Genomic DNA, 23,202 nt, shown 5'->3' on the forward strand with positions numbered 1-23,202 from the left:
ACCTGTGAAGCAGATAGTGGTTGAGCTGCGATAGAGGAATAGAATCTTCATATGTGGAAGTTCTAAGAGTAAGGGAAACTAAGAATAAAGGCATAGCAACAGTGTGACATCTGTACAGAAAACATGTGAAACATTTGGTTTAGTTTAAATATAAGTTTGTGAAGGAGAGCAGAGGAAATACAATATTAAATTAAGTATATACACAATTATAAAAAGGCTAAAATGGTTTGAACTACATTCCACAAATGGTAGAAGAGTGATGGGCATCATGTGAGAAAAATGAAGCAAGGGATCAAATAGGAGACACCAGGACCTAATCACAACCTTCCCAATAATGGGTAGTTACTTTTCAGGTGAGTGGAAACCTTTAACCTTTACATATCTGTTTTATCTACCTATCCTGTTATACAATGGTTTTAAAGCAACTATTTAATTTGTCCATCATGTGGAAATGGTGGTCTATATTGAAGAAAGCACCATTGTGATTAGAAATGAAAGTGTACTTTTCCCTAATATGGTTTTCTAGTGATTACTATGTCAATCTGAATGCTCATTTTCTCAACCAAATTTGCTTATATTATTAAGTTTACTACATACTGAACTTGATAATATTGCAAAGAAGTTTATGGAATAATTCTTAAAGACATCATTCTTTAATTTCTTCCCTTAAATCTAGTTTTTATAGACAATGTTATAGTTATCCTCTTTACTCACCACCTTACTTAAGATAATTTCCTAAGAAAATGAACATTGCCTTCTCAGCTCAGTCTTTGATTTTGTTTGCATGCATAATTTACCCAATTAAATAAGGATAACATGAAGAAGGACATTAAGAGAAATATTACATTTTATTGGGGATTTTTTTTTTTTCCTGCTTAAAGATCTTTTGAAATTCCACCTACATTGATTGCCATGAAACACACATTTTTCTTTCCATTCTTATGGTGGTTAGTGATTAAATTAAAATGTATGTGTACATTTCATGTTGAAACACTTTCATTTTTCAGCTTAACAAAGACTTAAATCACCCTTCCTTTGTTTAATCAAGTGGCTAAACAACATAGATCTTAAACCACTCCAATATTTTTGCCTGGAGAATCCCATGGACAGAGGAGCCTGGCAGGCTACAGTCTATGGGGTCACAAGAGTTGGACACGACTGAGCAACTAAGCACAGCCTTAGTCTAAGGCAACTTAAGTATTTTGTAAAATGCATGTCATCTAAAAGAAACCCTAAGTATACACTTTCGTTTGGGGAATGCTAGGTTTGGATGGGGCTAGATCAGAAGAAATAATTATCCACCATGGCTTTGATGAGAGTGGTTGCCAAAGCAACGATCCTGATTGACAGTTTGGAGTCTTGCTTTTCTCAGATCTGTAATCCTAAAACATCTTGAGTGCAAATTTCTCTTCTATTGAGAATTAATCAATCTTCCTCACATGGTCCATTTAATTAAAAGCTTAAATTAGATAAAACATCTGATGAAAACTTCTTAGGGACAGCTCAAAACTTTTAGATTCTTGGGCATTGATCCTCACAAACATTAACTCCAGGCTCCTACTTGGATAAACTACAGAGAGTGTATTTTGTATTTCTAAACAGAATAATCCTTTGCTATTCCCCAAGTAAAGTATGGTTAGTTAATGAGATGCATCTAAAATTTAGGTCACTTTTCCCTTCTCTCTCTCTCTGTCTCTGACTCTGTATGTACGTGTGTGTATGTGTGTTATTATTATTATTTTTTTAATCCTCGTATTCTGTGGATAGATCGAAATCTGGGTGAAAGAAGAGTTCAGTACAGATCCTTCATTTCTGATGCTTATACAAATTTTGTCTTTAATATCACTAAGATAAAATGTTTAAATAAGAGTGATCTATGAAGAGATCAGAAAACATTTCATTTGGTAAGAAATGGATCTGTCCTCTGGTACCCCCATCTTTTGAACTGTATCATGACAGGGAGTTTTAAACTTTTTGCATAGGGACTGCAGATGACCCTTTATTCATCTTATCCCTACCCATTCCTGTAAGTAGGGCATATCTTTTTAAAATTAAAACAAAATGCAGTTTGTTTCATGGTCTAAAAGCTTTCAGTGGCTCCCTATGTCTTTAAGAGAAGTTCAGGACATATAATATAGCCTAGTTGGCCCTTATTTACCTAGCCTCTGTCTGCTTTATAGACTCATTTTTTATCATACCTTTTCTATCAAATCATACAGCATTTTCTACAATCAAATTATACTGAAATATTTGCTTCCTTGCAATTCTAACTTTTTTTTAAAAAAAATATCCAAAATGTCTCTACCATATTATCTGTGCCCTGGAGGGGTTTTTACCTAGTTAATTCCTACTCATAATTTTAGGATTTGCTGAGGTCTCATCTTGTCTGAGAAGGTCAGTCTAACACTCCAGGCTAAACAAGGAGTTCCTATTTAGAATTCTATTATTATAGTTTACTCTTCAAATATTTACTGATAGAAAGAATGGATAAAAGATTCAAATGTGTATTGCTCTATTATACAGAATATAGAGACAAGATTCTTTTTATGCACTAAGGACAAGATCCTGTTTGGTGAACTGGCAGTGACTTTAATAAGATAATGGCTGTATGTACTACAATTTCTAGTAAAGATTACTTAATGTTGAGCATTTGAATATTAAATCTTTTTGGAAAGGGTTTATTCATTATATATAAAAATTTCCTACAACATGCCAGTTTATGTTATAGTTGTATATAAAAGTATCTGGTACTGATTTTTCCTAACTGATTCACTGCTCAAATCTTGATCTCATACAAGTATTATTGATATTATTTTTTTCTAATAGTCTGTGAGAATTGACTTCTAGTCTTCAGTACTAGAAGCATCTCAGCCAAGCTTCCGTTGAATTTTGAGGTTTGATCAATTATTTGTCTCCTAAAAAGTCTCAAAAAATTTTAACAATAATTTAAACCTCCCCTGAAGATAAGTGGATGCATCAATGAAGTAGCCATTTATATATGAGTGTTATTTAGATATCTCAGTTTTTATTAAAAGATGTTAAAGCTAAAATATGTCTTTCTTTATTATAATGATGTCTTTATTCATATTTCTGCTTTTTGTCATATATTATTCTGAATCCAGAATTAATTCATTCTGTATTTAAATTTTGTGGTTATAATTGCAATTATTATTTATTAATAATTTAGGCAGCTTATAGTTGGGTCTAAGAGGTGTTCATACTCACACCCACTAGAGAGTGCCACACAACAAAGGAGAAGCTTTGCAAACACAGGGTTGCAAAATTTAGTTTTATTTTTGGCTGTGATTTGCATTTCAAGTTTCTTTAGGCTAAAAGAAACTAACATTCCAGCATCCATATATGGTAAAATAGTGTAAAATATATGATAAATAAGATAATTAATCATTCATTCAGTCAAAACATATTTATTCGGAACCACTGTCTGCCAAGGCACCATGAGTTCCAGAGTGCTAAAGGACATTTTGTATGGCATTGGAGAGGGAAAGTGGAATACAAATGTTTGGCAATGAGTTTATTTAGGGATAAGATTATTAAAACAGTTGTTAGTTCATTACCTAATTAAAAAAAAAATTCGGTCTAGTCTGATGAATCCTAACCACATTGCTTCTTGTTTTCTTTCATAATCTAGTATAGAAGTGTCCAAGTAGAGTAAGTTCTGAATATTTCACTTTCTAAGGATTCATTATTTCTTTGCTTTTTTTTTTTTTGTAGGTTGGATATTACACTGTGATTTTTTTTAACTTTATTTTTTAATTTTTTTTATTTTTTATTTTTTAATTTTTAAACTCTTTAATTCTTACATGCGTTCCCAAACATGAACCCCCCTCCCACCTCCCTCCCCATAACATCTCTCTGGGTCATCCCCATGCACCAGCCCCAAGCATGCTGTATCCTGCGTCAGACATAGACTGGCGATTCGATTCTTACATGATAGTATACATGTTAGAACGCCATTCTCCCAAATCATCCCACCCTCTCCCTCTCCCTCTGAGTCCAAAAGTCCATTATACACATCTGTGTCTTTTTTGCTGTCTTGCATACAGGGTCATCATTGCCATCTTTCTGAATTCCATATATATGTGTTAGTATACTGTATTGGTTTTATATATGCTGATAAGGTTTACTTATTACTCGCAATGCACTGTTTTAGGAATAGTACCTTGTTTCTGCTTAGAGCAAATACATGAAGTAGGCACTGTTACTTTCCCCATTTACTAAGTGGACAAATGAAGTCACATTGGTAAACGAATTAAGCCACTTAAACTATGCTAGAAACTAATAGAAAGGCATGGGCTCAAGGCCAAGTCAGCTCTGTCTCTACTATCTAAGTATTTCATTAATGCAAATGTTTCACTACTTTCAGAATCATAGTATAATACTCCATCAGCAAGCAAAAATACCTGAATTGCAGGAGGCAAAGCTAATAGCTATTTTTCTTGAGCACACAGATATCCTTCATTTCCCAACAATGACCATACATTAACCAATGGAATACATGTGGAAATAAATCCCATTCCTTTGGCTGAATAATAACAGAAGTTCTAGGTATGAAAGCCATAGGATACGAAAGCTATAGGATACAACCCTGAACCCCTGGTAACCTGATTCTTGATTGCTGCGTGAGCAAGTGATAAATATTTATCACAGTGAAGGCATTTATGGCTCTATTTACTTGTTACCAAGACTTAGTCTACCTTCTCTACCAAGAGTTTCCATTGACAATAATTTCTAATTACCCATAGTCCAGGTTGAGAAATTATTATTTGTGAGAATTATTATTCATTCCACCAGATGATCTAGATTTTCTTTTTATTTCTCTCTCTTTACATTTCATTATGTTACCTATTAAATTTCCCATGAATTGGTTTCAAATGCTTTGTGAAATGGGGCATAAAACAAACATGAAAAAAAGAAGGAAAGAAGGAAAAAATTAAAGAGGGCTAGAAGAATAGAAGTAATGATGTTCCATGGGGGTATAATTGGAAGATGCAAGAAGTACTGTGTGTTTGTTAACCCAAACCCCTTCCCAGCTCTGTTTTTAGCCTCTCTTTGGTTTAGGTCCGTAAAAGCTAAAAACTCCTTTACTCATGCTTTCTCAAAGCTACTGCTTCAAAAAGCATTGAATCATAGACTGGAAAGTGCTAGGATTTTTTGGAAAGACTTTACACTTTGGATGAAAGGGATGGACAAAACTGTAGTGCTCTTTCTCCTCTCTTCTTTCTTTATGCTTTAAAGAGAACTGTGATATCTGGATTTGGGACAACTCTCCTAGCAACTATGATGTGAGAAATCTGAAGGACATATCAGAAAGCCCTGGAGATGTCATACCAATGTTACTGAACTGCTTAGTGCATCCTAGCAAACTCCTGCCTCGTCTTCTGTTGTGAGAAAAATAAATTTCTAATTTTCAGCTATTTTTTCCTCTGGGACTTTTTTTTTCTTGCAGCTGAAAACCTTCATAATTGATTAAGGAATATTAAAGGAAAGACTAACTCTGAGAGGAAAGAATTAAGAAGAGATTGGTTGAAAAGGTAAAGAACAGGAAAATGTCAGGGTTGAGTCTATAAAGGATTATAAGGATAGTGGTGTGAAACAATAGTGGTATTTTGGAGGGAGACAGCTCTGGAGCATACTGATCTCAAGGTGCATATAGAACTTCTGAGTGTAATAGTTAGGTGGTCATAAATAATTTTCAAGTGTAGGAGTAGCCTGTAGCTTTTACTTGGTAGTGAAAGTTGACTGGTGACAAGAGTCAAAATCTCTAGGGACAGTAATTCAGAAGCAAATAGGGAACACCCAGTGAGTGTAGATGAGAAGAAATTATTAGTACAAATAAGTAATAGAATATTACAAATAGTAATACAAATAAGTTATATATAAATATATGTAAGACAGAGCTCCAAGATAGTAGGTTGGCCAATAATACAAAATTAAGTAGATAGCTTCAGAGACAAAATATGAACATGATGACTCTTTTCACATGCTGGCCTTCCCTTATAATATGGCTCTCTAACCTGATCTTATGCTCAGTTTTCATTGTCATGATCCCAGGTCTTCTCCTCAGTTAAGTAAAGCCTCAGCATTCTCTAAATTCATTATGTGACTCAAGGCCACACTTCACTACCAGTTGTTGTTTGATTAATTTATTAGTTTTCCTTTTAGATGATCATTAGAAATCATTTACCTTCTCCTTCCACCAGAATCAATTTCTATACTATTTATAACAAAGAGATAACCAAATGAAAAATTGGACAAGACACTTGAACAAGCACTTCATAAAAGAAAAAACAAACAAACTTAGCAAGTACACATTTGAAATATCCTCAATTTCACCAATAGTTAGAGAAGTTCATATTAAAACTGCAATGCATTATGATTACAAACTAATCACATTTGCTACTGGTGGGAATGTAGAGTTACAGAAATTCATGGTGAGAGTGTATGACCAATTGATATAAACCTTTGGAAAGTTGTCATTGTTGATTTCAATTTAACATACACCTACATTATGTTCTAAGAATGCCAGTTCTAAGCATGTAACTCAGCAGTGGCCACAGGACTGGAAAAGGTCAGTTTTCATTCCAATCCCAAAGAAAGGCAAGGCCAAAGAATGCTCAAACTACCGCACAAGAGCACTCATCTCACACTCTAGTAAAGTAATGCTCAAAATTCTCCAAGCCAGGCTTCAGCAACACGTGAACTGTGAACTTCTAGGTGTTCAAGCTGGTTTTAGAAAAGGCAGAGGAACCAGAGATCAAATTGCCAACATCCGCTGGATCATGGGAAAAGCAAGAGAGTTCCAGAAAAACATCTATTTCTGCTTTATTGACTATGCCAAAGCCTTTGACTGTGTGGATCACAATAAACTGTGGAAAATTCTGATAGAGATGGGAATACCAGACCACCTAACCTGCCTCTTGAGAAACCTGTATGCAGGTCAGGAAGCAACAGTTAGAACTGGACATGGGACAACAGACTGGTTCCAAATTGGAAAAGGAGTACGTCAAGGCTGTATATTGTCATCCTGCTTATTTAACTTATATGCAGTGTACATCATGAGAAATGCTGGGCTGGAAGAAGCACAAGTGGGAATCAAGATTGCCAGGAGAAAAATCAATAACCTTAGATAAGCAGATGATACCACCCTTAGGCAGAAAGTGAAGACGAACTAAAAAGCCTCTTGATGAAAGTGAAAGAGGAGAGTGAAAAAGTTGGCTTAAAGCTCAACACTCAGGAAACGAAGATCATGGCATCCAGTCCCATCACTTCATGGGAATTAGATTGGGAAACAGTGGAAACAGTGTCAGACTTTATTTTTTGGGGCTCCAAAATCACTGCAAATAGTGATTGCAGCCATGAAATTAAAAGACACTTACTCCTTGGAAGGAAAGTTATGACCAACATAACATATTCAAAAGCAGAGACATTACTTTGCCAACAAAGTTCTGTCTAGTCAAGGCTATGGTTTTTCCAGTGGTCATATATGGATGCGAGAGTTGGACTGTGAAGAAAGCTGAGTGCTGAAGAATTGATGCTTTTGAACTGTGGTGTTGGAGAAGACTCTTGAGAGTCCCTTGGACTGCAAGGAGATCCAACCAATCCATTCTGAAGGAGATCAGCCCTGGGTGTTCTTTAGAAGGAATGATGCTAAAGCTGAAACTCCAATACTTTGGTCACCTCATGCGAAGAGTTGACTCATTGGAAGAGACTCTGATGCTGGGAGGGATTGGGGGCAGGAGGAGAAGGGGTCAGCAGAGGATGAGATGGCTGGATGGCATCACCGACTCGATGGACATGAGTTTGGGTGAACTCCGGGAGTTGGTGATGGACAGGGAGGCCTGGTGTGCTGCAATTCATGGGGTCGCGTAGAGTCGGACATGACTGAGTAACTGAACTAAACTGAACTGAATTAACGGAAATGGGTACGAATGCATACCCAAAGAAACTTATAAGGATATAAATTTATAAGGATAGAGTAGAATTTATTGTATTAGCCCTCAAATGATTAAAATAAAATTAAATGGTGATCTATTTCATATAATACAATAATACACTGAAATGAAAAGGAAAACGCTCAAAACTACTGTTTGAACAAAAATGGATGAACTTCGTAAATATAGTAGTGAGCAAATAAAAAGACATAAAACAGTGTATGTTAACCCATTCGTATGAAGTTCAAAGATGAACAAAACTAATATATATGTGTTTATATTTATATACATGGAGGATTCTGAGTTTTATAAATGTTCTAGAAATTTCTTGATCTAGGTGATGGTTATAGAGTTCAGAATAACTCATCTAGCCACTTATAATTTGTGATCTTTTTGGTATATATGTATTTCTTTAACATATTTTTCAAAAATCCTATCTCCCACTTCTCTTTCATTTGAAGTTTCTACTTGAAAATCTACTAATGTTGGATTTTATTAATCAATCAGTTTTGGTTCCAACCATATTTCTGGAAACTTTCCTTTTTTTCTTAATCTCACTTCAGTTCAGTCCAGTTGCTCAGTCGTGTCCGACTCTTTGTGACCCCATGAATTGCAGCACGCTAGGCCTCTCTGTTCATTACCAACTCCCGGAGTTCACTCAGACTCACGTCCATCAGGTCGGTGATGCCATCCAGCCATCTCATCCTCTGTTGTCCCCTTCTCCCCCTACCCCAATCCCTCCCAGCATCAGAGTCTTTTCCAATGAGTCAACTCTTTGCATGAGGTGACCAAAGTACTGGAGTTTCACTTTAGCATCATTCCTTCCAAAGAAATCCCAGGGCTGATCTCCTTCAGAATGGACTGGTTGGATCTCCTTGCAGTCCAAGGGACTCTCAAGAGTTTTCTCCAACACCACAGTTCAAAAACATCAATTCTTCAGTGCTCAGTTTTCTTCACAGTCCAACTCTCACATCCATACATGATCACAGGAAAAACCATACCCTTGACTAGATGGACATTTGTTGGCAAAGTAATGTCTCTGCTTTTGAATATGCTATCTAGGTTGGTCGTAACTTTTCTTCCAAGGAGTAAGCAAGTGCCTTTTAATTTCATGGCTGCAGTCACCATCTGCAGTGATTTTGGAGCCCCCCAAAATAAAGTCTGACACTGTTTCCACTGTTTTCCTTGTTCCCCATCTATTTCCCATGAAGTGATGGGACCAGATGATCTTAGTTTTCTGAATGTTGAGCTTTAAGCCAACTTTTTCACTCTCCACTTTCACTTTCATCAGGAGGCTTTTTGCTTCATCTTCACTTTCTGCCATAAGGGTGGTGTCATCTGCATATCTGAGGTTATTGATATTTCTCCCAGCAATCTTGATTTCAGCTTGTGTTTTTCCAGCCCAGCGTTTCTCATGATGTACTCTGCATATAAGTTAAATAAGCAGGGTGACAATATACAGCCTTGAGGTACTCCTTTTCCTATTTGGAACCAGTCTGTTGTTCCATGTCCAATTCAAACTGTTGCTTCCTGACCTGCATACAGATTTCTCAAGAGGCAGGTAATCTCACTTAGACATTCATAATAGTGACTCTTTAATGGCATGTTTTTCTCCCTCAAATTTCTCAACTCTTTCTTGATTGACACCTTTAATTTTCTTTCTCTCTCTTCAGCTTTATTTTCATAGACCACCCAAGAGAGCTATGTAAATCTACCTTTTAAATACTTCTTCTAAATCTTCATTGAGAATGAAGGGAATTGTCTAGCAAGAGTATAAATATCTGTTAAAATAATTTTGATAATGGATAAATTGAAGTCAGCTACATCACCATTTCACTTCCATAGTATCCATCACTTCTGTACAGTTGCATTTATATGGAACAACTCATTCCTACCTTGCTTTCTATGACTGAAAACTCAATGAGAGTCCTACCTAGTAGGTGGCTACTACATTTTATAAGTGAAAGAAAGCCTGCAAAATACTGAAAGAATGGTTTCAGCATCAAAGTAGTTGAATGGGAGTTACATATAATATCTAGTAAACAGGTTTATTTTGCTTTTTTATGAGAAATGAAAGAAAATGTATATTTAAGCCACGTTCTTAACTTCATGCTTGTTGAGGACAGTGGAAAGTGGGAGGTAACCACTATTTAATAGCAGAATATGTGCAATCTAATACTCCATAATCATCACTGCATTCATCAAGTGGGTTCTGTTATTCCAACTAACGCTTTTGAAAACTAAGACTCAGAAAGGTCAAGTAAGTTGCCCAAGTTCATATAAAATTAACTGACCTAGCCAAGATTGGATCCTCAGACTGAGTGATTCCAAGACCCACCATCTTTCTTCTCTACCTTTCTGCCTCAATTCTATGAAAGTTAATGAGACATGCATGTATAGTAAGGTGATCAGGGACTTCTAATTACTTGCATAACATTTTAAAATATGATATTTTATTAAACTATGTTTATTTTGGTGCTTAAACTTTAATATCTAAATTAAGAAGATATCATCATTATATCTTTTGTAATGCACCACTTTCATATTTATCAAATCATTTGGAAGTTGTGGTTGGAAATTCCTAGAGACCGCTGGTAATGGTGCTAAATTTCTTTTCATTAGTTCCATTCATTAGCTTCAATAACTGAATATATTAACTAGATCTCACTTATGTATTAATCCCATAATTTACTAATGTTAAGAATATAATTTGACTGTTACCTTTTTATTTTATTTTATTTTTTTTTTTGCTTTCAAATTTTTTTTAAGTTTTTTATTTTTTTAATTTTAAAATCTTTAATTCTTACATGTGTTCCCAAACATGAACCCCCCTCCCACCTCCCTCCCCATAACATCTCTGTGGGTCATCCCCATGCACCAGCCCCAAACATACCTTTTTAAAATATATGGCTTGATTGCTAAATCAAATACAACACGTACTTAAAGATTTTAAATACAGTTTGTAACTGTTAAGTGTTTTCCCTCTTATTTTTTTCAAGCAAACATACTAAAACACTTTTTCACAAGACATATATAAAGAGTTACTGTTTCATAGTATACTAAGTATTATTCTGTAGTATTTAAGGAAAATTACTCATTATAGGCAGTATAATGGCTTCCTTAAAGTAAACTGGGTAAAATCCCATCTATGATAAACTTTTATTCTTCATCTCCCCTTCTTCAGGTACATAAGGTTAATGAGCATAGATTATATTTAGAATGAGTTATAGTGCAACAAAGCACCAGAGCTGAGTTTCTAATTGTCCTAGTATATAGTTGCTATCCTAAGTATTGGCTACTTCTGCTGACTGAGCAGTTCTGTACCAATGACAACACTTAAGGAAGCTCACCCATCCTGCTGATTAGAGGTAGACATTGAGAGAGCAGATGCTAGTAAGGAGGCAAGACCAAGAAGTAACAAAAGAGGTTTAAATAGAGATGCCTAAAGCTAAATATTTATATTTTAAAGTGTATTTAATAAACTTTACATTTTAAAATATATTTTAAAACATAAATATTTTACTTTAGGCAAATATATATCTATACATATATATATATATATATATATATATACACATATATATATATCATATGGGGCTTCCCTGGTGGCTCAGACAGTAAAGAGTCTGTCTGCAACAGGGGAGACCTGGGTTTGATCCCTGGGTAGGGAAAATCTGGAGAGGGAAATGGCTACCCACTCCAGTATTCTTGACTGGAGAAATCCATGGACAGAGGAACCTGGCAGGCTACAATCCATGGGGTTGCAAACAGTCAGGCACAACTGAGTAACTAACACTTTCATATATCATGCTGCTGCTGCTGCTGCTGCTGCTAAGTCACTTCAGTCGTATTCGACTCTGTGCGACCCCACAGATGGTAGCCCTCTAGGCTTCCCCATCCCTGGGATTCTCCAGGCAAGAACACTAGAGTGGGTTGCTATTTCCTTCTCCAATGCATGAAAGTGAAGTCGCTCAGTTGTGTCCGACTCTTAGCGACTCCATGGACTACAGCCTACCTGGCTCCTCCGTCCATGGGATTTTCCAGGCAAGAGTACTGGAGTGGGGTGCCATTGCCTTCTCCATCATATTTCATATATATATGTGTGTGTGTGTGTGTGTGTGTGTGTGTGTGTGTGTGTGTGTTTGTGTGTATATATGTTCTGGACAAAGTGGGGAGGAGGAAACGGTACACATACCTTTGCTTGTCCTGCTTTTGTGATGGCAGGTATATTAAAGAGCTGTCCAGTATAAAAATGAAGACCACTGAAAAGGATCACTGCAATAGAGTCACCTTCATTCTCAATTACTTCAAGGATATCCTCTAATCTCAATGTGTCTTCCCCCTAAAGTCATGGTAGGCATAAATTACATAATATCCACAATGACGACTTTTCTGTTTATATTTCCCAATCCAAAAATCACTTTGGGATCTTTAAAGAAAAGGTATTTTTTTAAAGTTAAGAACCTTCAAAAATCTGGCAAGAACATATATCTGAACATGCTTTTTGTTATTAAGAAATAATAATACAATAGTAAGAAGTATTTTATAAAGTATAAGTTTTTGCAAAACTCTATTGCCTGATTTTATTCTTCAGTTTTTCAATTAATCTTTACTATTTAGATACTCATAAATTATTTCATTTTTATTTCCATCCAATAAAATACCAGAAAAATAGGGTGTCCATAAAATATTAAATGTCAAAACTGATTTCTTGGAAATTAGTATTTTATTTATCAATCTAAAATCATTAATTTTTTCCAGATAAAAGACACATATACATCATTATCTGAGTGAAACTTAGCCTAATATTTTCTATTAATTTAAAAGTAACATCTATTCCATACCAATCTGAAGGTAAAGATCCAAATGCAAAGAAACTATCAATAAAATTTAATATTATCAAGGTTACTTTTCTCCCATAATTCAGTGATCAGTTACTTTGTGAATACAATGAATGATTTAATTTGGTCTTATAAACAACTTGAGTGAAAGAACTCTGCCAGATACAAATTATAAATTTGTAGCCTAATAATTCTCATCTAATTATGAAGCCTTTATGAATTTTTACACTGCTAAATCTGACATGGTCTTGAAGTCAAGGCATCATTAGCTACATTATAATTTGGGGAAAACTCATTACGGTATTAATGGATTTTTCTTAAATTGTTTTTAATTTTAGTAACTCTTACTATTTGCCAATTACTATATCCCACATTAGGCATATTTAATATTATCACATATGTAATAATATGTTAATTTCTGCTAGTAGTCTGAGACTTGTTTGAAAAAATGATAATCTATAAAAATAAGAGTGATAAATTGTACTGGTCAATCTACTTGAAGGGCAGGAATAGAGATAAATACATAGAGAACAAACTTGTGGACACAGTAGGGGAAGGAGAGGAGTTGTGTGAATAGCATTGAAACATATCCATTGCCATATACAAAACAGATAGCTAGTAGAAAGTTTGTGTATAGCCCAGGGAGCTCAACCTGGTGCTCTGTGACAGCCTACAGAGGAGGGATGTGGGGGAGGTGAAAGGGAGGTTCAAGAAGGAGGGGGACATATGGCTGATTCAAATTGCTGTATAGCAGAAACCAACACAGTATTGTAAAGCAATTATCCTCCAGTTAAAAATAAATTTTAAATTAAAAAATAGAGTTGACAATGAAATCTCTGAATTTCTAAGTGATGTGTATTTTATACATGAAGAAAAGGATTTCAGTAATTCTAAGAAAAAAAATTTAAAGTAAAATTAGTAACATGACAACCCCAACCTCTTTTTTTTCCTGTAGAGAAAGCTAATACATTTTGTCCATTATAATTTTTAAAAAAAGTACGGAAAGTGCTCTATATACTAATGCTTTATTTCTTTAAAGAATTGGTACTAAGCAAATGAGAAATTTATTTTTCAATGATAAAATATGGTTCTGTTTCATGTTGACCTGCTTCAATCTAGTAATGCTAAAGAGTGGTCCCAAATATATGATTAAGTCATACAACTCCACAACACTTACTACTTAAAAAAAAAAAAAACAAAAAAAACTTGTGATGGCTATAGTCAGTCATTTTTGCTAGAAATAAGCAATTAATATGTAATATATGAAACATATCATTCCAAAGCTGTGAGAACTTTCTGTTCCATTAATAACATGTTGGCAAAAAGAAGTGAATACAGTAGATCTTTAATTTCTCAAATTGGTTTTGGGTTGAAAGAAATAATTGTTCAAATATTGACCTGGGAGTGTTGTACATACATGAAACCTAAAATTTATCCTGTGTGGATCTGTTGGTGCCAAGTTACACAAGCTGCAGGATTTAGATATCAAAGCCTGTACAACTTAGCCTTACAGCTTTATTAATATAAAGGGCACAGTATTTAGATCTTAAACATATGGTCAAGCCATAAGGAAACATATGTTTCCTTTTTATCTGTTTAAATATAAAGAAATCTCACAGATAAAGTAAGTAACACAAAGTCACGGGGATTTCCATGGGGAGTAATAACGAAATTGTAAGCCTAATTTGCTTCTGCTACACTAAGTCCCTTTCAATACCCCAGAATAAACTCAGAGGCAAACATGTGGTACTTAGATTAAGAGGGGCAAAATGATAGGCATCATTCAACTTATATAAATATTCAACAAATATAACTGATTTTTAACGTGATTTTAATGGCACCCACAGGCAATGGAATTTAAATTTGAAAATGATATATGCAAATTGCTATCTCCCCCCATCCCACTGAAGAATGTGGCAGACTCTAGTGGTATTAATAGGAAAATAGTTTGCTTATAATATGACTAGCCTTTGAAAAAATTAAAATAAATACACTTCTGAGTTAAGTTTCTATTTTAAGCAAAATGACCTAATAGTAACAGAGTATAAGTCTTTTATACTTTCTTGAAAGTTCCATTAAAGTAATGAAGATAATAAACTTTTGAACAAAATGGAGAAAAAATCAATACTAAATAGGAGCATGATGAATATTTATTTATCTTTCTTATATACCTCTCTTGGCTTTATAATCCGCATACTTTTCTCAATGTCAAGTCCATGAAGTTGAAGCTGTGACTCAATAGCATACTGGAAAAGAAAGATGATTTATTAGATCAAGTCCAGTGCACAGAAGTACATTAGAATATCTCAAAAAAAGGTAATAAAATAATAATAAAACATATTATCATATTAAATTCAAGGTCAAGTTTAAAAGTGACTAAATAGAATGTATCAGAGAAAAATTTAACATAATTTACATGCATCAATCTGAACAGAAATATTATATGGATAGAAATGTAAGGGTCATTTATTCTTTAGAAATATAAGAAATTTTTTGAGTAAGATATTTAATTAATCTAATTTGAGTTAAAACAGAGTTTACAAAATAACCAAAGTGAGCAGTGAAGACTTGTTAGACTTCAATACAGGATACAGAAATGGCTTTCACTAAAAAGAGTAAGCTAATATAAGAAAAGGATAAAAAATTTCCCTTCATTGAGAGCCCCAGATGAAAATGGGAACCAGAAATTTTAGGGACCCTGAATTTTTTCAGGATAAATATTCTTGACCCTTTTTAGTAAGATCATGGCTATTAGTTTGAATGATTAAATGCCTTGAAATTATAAGATATAGGCTAGAAAACTTAAATAGTAATAATATGAAGATGGAAATCAAGTTTCTCTAATACTAAAACTGAAATATGCTTTTAGCTGTGTTGGTGTCTGTAACAGTCAAATTTCTTATAACTGAAATTGCTGAAAAAGTAGCATGGTTTTTCCTTGAACCACAAAAAATTCTTAAAGTCTTCAATACATTTTTAAAATTAAAAACTACCAATGATTATGCTAGTGTGTTATGAAAGCAAATGGACAGATAATTGTTTATATTCCTACTTTAGGTAGCTAAAGGGTTAAGTACTGGGGTGTGTATTGATTTAATTTCATAAAATAAAACAGCAACAAGAATTAATAAAACGTTTATAACTGTACTTGATATAGACCAGTGGTTTGCTCAGTGTCTTTAAAAAGACTAATAAATCAATGTTCCCATTCAATTCTTTCCTCCCTTAACACATGTTTTACTTGAACAAAAGAAATAAAGCTACAATCTATAAAAATGCATAAATCAAAAACATTTGACAGATCTTTTTATTATAAGGTTACTTAGAAAAGACTAGTGAATAAACATTCAAGTCAGGCAAATGATATGCTCCTTTAGGAAGAGTAGAAAGAATATAAATACCATTTGAAGAATCCTTACATGATCTGAAGGGAAGGCTTTGGCTTCTAGGAGAATTTTATACCGTTTGGGTGTAGGCTTGAAAAATGATAACTGCAATGAAATGGATTTATTGAGAAAAGCATTAATGTACAACTTAGACATTTGTTCACTTTTATACCACGCTTTAATTTTATAATCTCCAGTATTTTAAAGGAATTAATTAACTACACAGTTAGATGCCTATCAAAGATACATTTTTCCAATTAGCCTTGTTTCCAATGAATTCTAAAAAGAAGATATTTGCTCACTATGTTTATCAATAGGAAAGCAAATTTGAGAGAAAAATGTGAATCAGATAAAAATGAATCCTCAAACTTTACTTAAACGCTAACTGAAAATTAATTGAAAATTGAAAATCTCAATACATTTAATGGCAATTGCTCTGAGACTGAAATATCATATTCTGTCTAGTGCCACCTGGGAAGCCTCTCTATATGCATGTTTTATTCATAGTGATTTATCTAGAGCTGTAGATTTGGTTTCTAGTACATAATATTTCTAAAGTTTTATGATTGTATGAAAGCTAATTTTAGGTCCAACTGAAAATTCCTTTGCCCTAATGAAACACTTGAGATTTCTAGATTCACCAGGGAGAAGTAGCTCATGTGTTCAGAAGAGCCTTTTCATTTCTCTGTGCAGTTCTTGGAGAATATTGACTGACAATAATAACAATAAGGATGATTGCTATTGTGAATTGGATGTTGACCATTGGCCGGGGTGCTAAAACAATTTTCACATATTATCATGTTTTATATGTATGAGGTAGATATTATCATCCTCATTTTTTACAAAGGAAAAAATTAAAATTAGAAATGCCAATTGTTGTTTAGTTGCTAAGTTGTGTCTGACTCTTCTGCAACCCATGGACTGTAGCCCACCAGTTTTCTCTGTCCATGGGATTTCCCAGGCAAGTATATTGGAGTGGGTTGCCATTTCCTTGTCCATGGGATGCTCTTGACTCAGGGATCAAACCTGTGTCCCCTGCACAGGTGATTCCTTATCACTGACCCACCTGGGAAACCCAGAAATGACAATAGCCTTGTCCAAAATCAAACAGGTATTAAGTAATCTAGCTGGAAGCCAAACCAGAGTTGTCTGAACTGAAAGTCATGCTGTTTACCATCATACTTAACATACTCCATAAGCACTTTCCTTCAGGCATGTTTAATAATCATGTCTGTATACTATAAAAATATAATATCAGTTCTTAATAGTCCATCTTTGTCCTATACACATGCTTTCAAAATCTCACTTAAAAATGAAATACAAAATTTCACGACATCAGTTACTCTAGGCACCATATTTCAAACCAAGAATATATATTTTCAGGTATACATATTACCAAATTCTTAAAATGTAAGAAATACCTAAGCAGAGTGACTCAATTAATGTTTGTTATTGTTTTTCAGCTTTATAGACTATGCCAAAGCCTTTGACTGTGTGGATCACAATAAACTGTGGAAAATTCTGAGAGAGATGGGAATACCAGACCACCTGGCCTGCCTCTTGAGAAATCTGTATGCAGGTCAGGAAGCAACAGTTAGAACTGGACATGGAACAACAGACTGGTTCCAAATAGGAAAAGGAGTACGTCAAGGTTGTATATTGTCACCCTGCTTATTTAACTTATATGCAGAGTACATCATGAGAAACGCTGGACTGGAAGAAACACAAGCTGGAATCAAGATTGCTGGGAGAAATATCAATAACCTCAGATATGCAGATGATACCACCCTTATGGCAGAAAGTGAAGAGGAACTAAAAGCCTCCTGATGAAAGTGAAAGTGGATAGTGAAAAAGTTGGCCTAAAGCTCAACATTCAGAAAATGAAGATCATGGCATCTGGTCCCATCACTTCATGGGAAATAGATGGGGAAACAGTGGAAACAGTGTCAGACACTATTTTCTTTGAGCTCCAAAATCACTGCAGATGGTGATTGCAGCCATAAAATTGAAAGACACTTACTCCTTGAAAGGAAAGTTATGGCCAACCTAGATAGTATATTCAAAAGCAGAGATATTACTTTGCCGACTAAGGTCCGTCTAGCCAAGGCTATGATTTTTCCTGTGGTCATGTATGGATGTGAGAGTTGGACTGTGAAGAAGGCTGAGTGCCGAAGAATTGATGCTTTTGAACTGTGGTGTTGGAGAAGGCTCTTGAGAGTCCCTGGGACTGCAAGGAGATCCAACCAGTCCATTCTGAAGGAGATCAGCCCTGGGATTTCTTTGGAAGGAATGATGCTAAAGCTGAAACTCCATTACTTTGGCCACCTCATGAGAAGAGTTGACTCATTGGAAAAGACTCTGATGCTGGGAGGGATTGGGGACAGAAAGAGAAGGGGATGACCGAGGATGAGATGGATGGATGGCATCACTGACTCGATGGACGTGAGTCTGAGTAAACTCCGGGAGTTTGTGATGGACAGGGAGGCCTGGCGTACTGCGATTCATGGGGTCGCAAAGAGTCGGACATGACTGAGCGACTGAACTGAACTGAAATCATGTCTGACTATCTGCGATACCTTGGACTGCAGCAGACCAAGACTCTCTACCCTTCACTATCTCCTGGAGATTGAGCCATTTCATGTCCATTGAGTCGGTGATGCTGTCTAACCATTTCATTCTCCACTGCCCTCTTCTACTCATGCCCTCAATCTCTCCCAGCAACAGGGTCTTTTTTAATCTACCCCCAAAAATTAATGTATAGAAATACTCAGCACATTGGAAAACTGTCTTTCTGAAAAGATCACTGCTTGCTACCATTTTTACATCATTATTTTGTGTGCTTGCAGCAATTTAGCTTTTCATCAACTTTAACTCTTATTCCTTATGTTCTAAGATAAGAGCTCAGTATTCTAAAGCTGTTTGTAAAGAGACAACTCTCCCATGATTATGAAGAAGCCATTCTAGTAGGGCCCAGCATTTCCTGGTATAATTGAAAATAATCTCACAATTTATTTTGAAGTAAGTAAAACTCCAAATCCTCATGAATTAAAGATAGAAAAAATCAGATTCTGTAAATGAGTGTATTCTAAACACTGGTGGGAAAGGAGGCTTACCAGTAGAAGATGTAAATTAACAGTCAAACCATTCATTAGGGCTACTTCTTTCTCATTGGCTCCTGAAAAATAAGTATATAATAATTTAGATTTTCCTGTTAGTTTTAAGGGTGCTTGGAAAAACAAAGTATCACTCTTTCATCCTTAATGTTCTTAGTAATAAGGCATATTTGATGTGCCATCACAAAGAAGTGGAAGTTTTCCCACTTGACTAATTTTATCAAATGATATTTGGACTAACATGCACATAGCTAGCTAAAAATTACATTTCCTTTTTGACATAATAAATAATAAAAACATAATAGTGAAGCATTTGCTTTCTCCTGTAAAATAAAAATGATCTATCATCAGCTAGGTTGCCAAATTCCCACAGAACACATTTTTGTGGTAAGTGCATCTCGAAGAGGAATCCAAAAAGAACTGAAGGCCAATCACGTCTTTAAAGCTGGTTGTTTCTAACATCAAATTAAAATGCACCTTTAATAAAAGAAGGCAATGCTGCTAAACGTAATTCACTGTTATTACAGTGAAATGTACAGTAGTTCCTAAGACAAAAAAAGCTAGCAGTAAAGTAAATGCTAAATAGCTCTGGGTTTTCTTTATTCACACTGATACAAGATAATTCATATAAATATGTATTGTTTGATGAAGAAAACATGCAAAATTAAGATAACCACAACACAATCATAATCTGATCTAATTCCTATTAACAAGGGTCATACCACTAGAAACAGACCCAGAGAGAAAGCATACAGTGGATACTTAAGAACTCAGAGCACAAACAAAGGTAATAATACTTTCCCCCTTTTGCTTCTTATGATGGCTCTTGAAGGCAATTAAAATAGTATCTCTTTACCATTACTGAGAAAAAGAGGCTATGAGCTTTAATATTTGTAAGGCTGTACTAGGTGCATCATACAAGTCTTGCACTTTGTATCCAATGAGATACTTCTGATAAAATCCCATTTTACTCAAAGAATAGACTGTAAATAGGATAATTATTCTAATAACTAGATAGATTTTTAGGTTAAATTCACTTGAGGGGAGGCCACTGGAGATAAATGGAATTTATATTTCAACATAGCCATTTAAGGAAAGGCCTGTGCTTTGATCTAGAAGAGAAAAACTTGTTGCATTTGATGGATGAATTTCCCCACTTGATATGCAAGATTGGTAAACAAATGGTGGCTGTTAAATATGTATCTCTGGTCATTGTAAGGTGAATAGTGTCTCAAGTCCAAGGACAATAACAACCTCATACTGCATCTATCTATCTATCTATATACATATATTAGTTGCTCAGTTGTGTCCAACTCCTTGAGACCCCATAGACAGTAGCCTGCCAGGCTCCTCTGTTCATGGAATTATCCAGGCAAGAATACTGGAGTGGGTTGCCATTTCCTTCTCCAGGGGATCTTCCAAACCCAGGGATCAAATCCAGGTCTCCCACCTTGCAGGTAGATTCTTTACCTTGTGAGCCACAAGTAAGTTCTTCATACAGCATTCCTCGCTCTAAACAGGTGTCTCAGACACGCTAGATAGCTTATGTTGTATATGGGGGCATACATCTTCTCCTATGGTATGAGCATCTTTTTGAAATATGATGAAATAAATGCTGCCAGATTTATTTTATTTCTTTCTTTGCATTATGGTATGAATTTTCACTATTACTTATAAAACAAAACATCATCTAAGACATCAATCTGATATTATTCTTAACTTCCCGTTAGCTCTTTACACACATCTTTTCTGAAAACTATTAATTTTAATAAAAAATATTCTGGCAGGGAATGTGGAAGGAGAAAAGGAAGGAAAAATAATACATTTCACCATCCTTATCCATGGATGTGAAACCCATGGCTATAGAGGAAGGAATGTATTCATAGCACAACTCATTTTATGTTAGGGACTTGAGCATACACCTATTTTGATATTCTGGATGGAATATCCTGTGTGGACTCCTGGAAGCAATCCCCAAAGAAGCTGAGGGGTGACTATAACAAGAAAGAGCAAAACTGATAGAAAGAAAAGCATTTGAAAGACTGTGTTGTTGTTGTTTACTTGCTAAATTGTATACAACACTTTTTGTGACCCCATGGACTATACCCGCCAGGCTGCTCAATCTATGGGATTTCCCAGGCAAGAATACTTAAGTGGGTGCCATTTCCTGCTCCAGGGGATCTTCCCAACCCAGGGATCAGACCTGTGTCTCCTGCATCACAGGGGGATTATTTCCCACTGAGCCACTGGGGAAGCCAGAAATAATGTAATGAGAAGAAATCAAAAGACGATAAAATAATTTATAAATTTACCACCAAATGAAAACAAAGATATGGAAGATGCAGAAAAAAAGAGAGGTAGAATTTCTATACAAGGCCAGGCATTCCATTTTTGCTTAATGATTACCTTCTGATTAAAATGAGGAGCAACCTGAGGAGTGGTGGCTGAACAGGCACAGGAGGGCCTAGAGGAGCTATCCCACGTTGAAGGTCAGGAACGGCGGCAGTAAGGAGATACCCCTCGTCCAAGGTAAGGAGCAGTGGCTGTGCTTTGCTGGAGCAGCCGTGAAGAGATACCCCACGCCCAAGGTAAGAGAAACCCAAGTAAGATGGTAGGTGTTGCAAGAGGGCATCAGAGGGCAGACAACACTGAAACCATACTCACAGAAAACTAGTCAATCTAATCACACTAGGAACACAGCCTTGTCTAACTCAATGAAACCAAGCCCTGCCTGCAGGGCAACCCAAGACGGGTGGGTCATGGTGGAGAGATCGGACAGAATGTGGTCCACTGGAGAAGGGAATGGCAAGCCACTTCAGTATTCTTGCCTAGAGAACCCCATGAACAGTATGAAAAGGCAAAATGATAGGATACTGAAAGAGGAACTCCCCAGGTCATTAGGTGCCCAATATGCTACTGGAGATCAGTGAAGAAATAACTCCAGAAAGAATGAAGGGATGGAGCCAAAGCAAAAACAATACCGAGTTGTGGATGTGACTGGCGATAGAAGCAAGATCTGATGCTGTAAAGAGCAATGTTGCATAGGAACCTGGAATGTCAGGTCCATGAATCAAGGCAAATTGGAAGTGGTCAAACAAGAGATGGCAAGGGTGAACGTCGACATTCTAAGAATCAGCAAACTAAAATGGACTGGAATGGATGAGTTTAACTCAGATGACCATTATATCTACTACTGCAGGCAGGAATCCCTCAGAAGAAATGGAGTAGCCATCATGGTTAACAAAAGAGTCCGAAATGCAGTACTTGGATGCAATCTCAAAAATGACAGAATGATCTCTGTTCGTCTCCAAGGCAAACCATTCAAGATCACAGTTATCCAAGTCTACGCCCCAACCAGTAACGCTGAAGAAACTGAAGTTGAACGGTTTTATGAAGACCTACAAGACCTTTTAGAACTAACACCCCAAAAAGATGTTCTTTTCATTATAGGGGACTGGAATGCAAAAGTAGGAAGTCAAGAAACACTTGGAGTAACAGGCAAATTTGGTCTTGAAATGCAGAATGAAGCAGGGCAAAGACTAATACAGTCTAGCCAAGAAAATGCACTGGTCATAGCAAACACCCTCTTCCAACAACACAAGAGAAGACTCTACATATGGACATCACCAGATGGTCAACACTGAAATCAGACTGATTATATTCTATGCAGCCAAAGATGGAGAAGCTCTATACAGTCAACAAAAACAAGACCAGGAGCTGACTGTGGCTCAGATCATGAACTCCTTATGACCAAATTCAGACTCAAATTGAAGAAAAGTGAGAAAACCTCTAGACCATTCAGGTATGACCTAAATCAAATCCCTTATGATTATACAGTGGAAGTGAGAAATAGATTTAAGGGCCTAGGTCTGATAGATAGAGTGCTTGATGAACTATGGAATGAGGTACA

General features: G+C 35.6%; 1 protein-coding gene across 1 annotated transcript in view; it reads right to left on the minus strand.

Annotated features, from left to right (window-relative positions):
• The window catches only part of KYNU (kynureninase), a 109,664-nt gene that overhangs the window by 49,503 nt on the left and 36,959 nt on the right, over window positions 1–23,202 (minus strand). The window contains exons 4-7 of the mRNA XM_052635653.1: window positions 19,293–19,354; window positions 16,213–16,284; window positions 14,965–15,039; window positions 12,148–12,294 (exon numbers count right to left, since the gene is read on the minus strand). Coding sequence (XP_052491613.1) covers window positions 12,148–12,294; window positions 14,965–15,039; window positions 16,213–16,284; window positions 19,293–19,354 — 356 coding nt within the window. The remainder of the gene's footprint in view (window positions 1–12,147; window positions 12,295–14,964; window positions 15,040–16,212; window positions 16,285–19,292; window positions 19,355–23,202) is intronic.

Source organism: Budorcas taxicolor, chromosome 2, assembly GCF_023091745.1.
Source record: "Budorcas taxicolor isolate Tak-1 chromosome 2, Takin1.1, whole genome shotgun sequence".
In the NCBI taxonomy this organism is placed as follows: domain Eukaryota; kingdom Metazoa; phylum Chordata; class Mammalia; order Artiodactyla; family Bovidae; genus Budorcas; species Budorcas taxicolor.